This window comes from Triticum dicoccoides, chromosome 5A, assembly GCF_002162155.2.
Source record: "Triticum dicoccoides isolate Atlit2015 ecotype Zavitan chromosome 5A, WEW_v2.0, whole genome shotgun sequence".
NCBI classification, from domain to species: Eukaryota; Viridiplantae; Streptophyta; class Magnoliopsida; order Poales; family Poaceae; genus Triticum; species Triticum dicoccoides.
In genome coordinates, this window is record NC_041388.1 from 383,710,308 (window position 1) to 383,712,528 (window position 2,221).

General features: G+C 48.6%; 1 protein-coding gene across 1 annotated transcript in view; it reads right to left on the reverse strand.

The window, feature by feature from the left end:
- LOC119301671 (5'-nucleotidase domain-containing protein DDB_G0275467-like) overlaps positions 1 to 1,962 on the reverse strand; it is a 6,315-nt gene extending 4,353 nt beyond the window's left edge. The window contains exons 1-6 of the mRNA XM_037578663.1: positions 1,779 to 1,962; positions 1,517 to 1,669; positions 1,273 to 1,409; positions 1,017 to 1,166; positions 665 to 766; positions 23 to 187 (exon numbers count right to left, since the gene is read on the reverse strand). Coding sequence (XP_037434560.1) covers positions 23 to 187; positions 665 to 766; positions 1,017 to 1,166; positions 1,273 to 1,409; positions 1,517 to 1,669; positions 1,779 to 1,863 — 792 coding nt within the window. The 5' untranslated portion in view covers positions 1,864 to 1,962. The remainder of the gene's footprint in view (positions 1 to 22; positions 188 to 664; positions 767 to 1,016; positions 1,167 to 1,272; positions 1,410 to 1,516; positions 1,670 to 1,778) is intronic.
- Positions 1,963 to 2,221: the final 259 nt, after the last annotated feature.

The window sequence follows — 2,221 nt, forward strand, 5'->3', positions numbered from 1 at the left end:
AATCAGATGCAGTACCGCTTACATTTTTTAACAGAAATTTCTGAGGCTCTGAAAGAACTTTTCTGTGAACTAAACCACTTCTGTGGACATGCTGAATCGCTTGGTTTACATCCTCATATACATAAGGAGCATCAAACTCCAGCTTGGCATCTACGAAGTGCTGAACAATATCTGCAATGAGGCATGCCTGTAGAAATGAGAGTGTTTTTATTGTCAGAAACAGTTATTAAGCTGTGCATAGTACATGAAGCTATAACTGAGTGCAGGATAACTCTCAGTGTTTTATAAACAACCTAGGGCAGATTACTGTGGAATATATCTTTGCAAGGGAGGTGAGCACTCAAATGACATGCACAATTATCTTCCCAACGAGAATTATCAGACACATCTAAAATGTGTATGAATATCCTACAGATAAAACATCCATCATCTATGCATCAAGCATTAACTACATGGGAGATATTGTGTGTGCACTACTTAGTCGAGATATGTGTACTGACCAGTGATAGTGCTTTGCTAGTTCAAAAGTATATCGTGTGTGTGTGCTACTTAACTCAGGCTATGTGTAACGACTACTGATAGTGCTTTACTACTTCAAGAAAATGATATAAAAAGAAGTGAACAAAATGAATATGAGAGAGGGCTTGGATCAATTCAAAATTACCTCGCTAAAACAGAAGACATCCATCAGCCCAACAAGCTGACGAGCTTGATCTCTTCCGATATGTCTTGTGCCGTAGAGTTCTTTTATCTCAGTCGAACTTAGCTGGTCAACAAACACCCACGTAAGATTTTCCAACACCAGGACGAATATATATCACCAACAGACAATGTTCATTTGTCTGCATTTAACTTCAGAATCAGCAAAATGAGTAGTGGTGGAGAATCATATTCTTAACATTCTAGCAGCACCATTAAAGTTCCACTAGACCCAATGTCCAAGCTTGAATGGACACATTAGTGAGAACCTACATTTTACATGTGAATGCTCATAGAAAGTTTAGTGAACTCCTCACCTTCCGTCGTCCAAAGAAGCATCCATCGGGCTCAATAGAACCAAAGAAATCAAGCTTCAGAAGGCACCCTTTTAGTTTGTCATAGTAAAGGCCCCTGACAGGAAAGCTGCTGTCGTAGTCATACTGCAAGCAACTCTCTGGATACTTCAGCTGCACAGAGAATGACCACCATTCAGGCACTCACAGCACACATACCCACAGGTCACCAATCAAGCTATGCAATAAAAAGACTATCCAGAACCGGGAACAGCCAAACCTCATTGACCAAGTGCTTCTTGGCGAGATCATAGATCAAGCACTGAAGGTGGTCGGAGTAGTGCGACAGCGTGTAATCATAGTCGAAGCCATAGACTTGCAGGTCGTCCAGTTTGACGTTCTTGTTCACATAAATGCCTGGAGCCCCGCGAACCCAACCAGCAAATTCAGTATCCATTTTAAAACATTACAATAAAGCAACAAGACAGGGGCACACGGTGGTCGGGAGGAGCGAACGGCCAGACCTTGCGGGTCCATCTTGGGCATGTCCTTGATGGCGGCGGGGATGCTGAGGTAGTTGCGCTTGGCGTCCTCGAACTCGCGGCGGATGCGCTCGATCTCGTCCTCGCCGGCGCCCGACCCCAGCGTCGAGGAGAGCGTGCTCAGACCTCGGAGACCTGGAACAAGAAGAGAACACCCAGTCACCGGGTTGTAAAAGCCCCATCCCGCGGAGCGGCATTACGTCGAACGGGCTGAAGGCAGGAGCGCGGTGACGGGCAGGCTGACCTCGCCGGCACCGCGGCACCGTCCCGGAAAGCGCCGAGAAGAGGCGGCATGAGGCGAGGAGGCGGAGACGCGCGGCCGGCGCCATCTCGGTCGGTCGGCCGGTCGACGGCGAGGGGAGAGGAGTGGTGGAGACAGCGAGCCAATAAGGCGGGCGGGAGAAGGCTGGTTTTCCTGCGGGCGGTGAAAAGTGACGCGGTGCGGTGCCGCCGCTGACATGCGGGACCGGGTGCACGGGGGAGCGAGTTGGCTCGTGTCGGCCACGTGGGCACGGGGCTTTTCTCGGTGCTGTGCAAAGCCCGAACCGCCCCACACTTTCCGACGCCAAGGCCCGTGACCGTGAAAGCTAAAAGAACGGAAAGTAGCCACTACTCTCGGGTGTACTACACCCGAGTTTGGAAAAAAAAAGTGAAAAATCTGAACTTTTTGAACATTGATGATTTTGT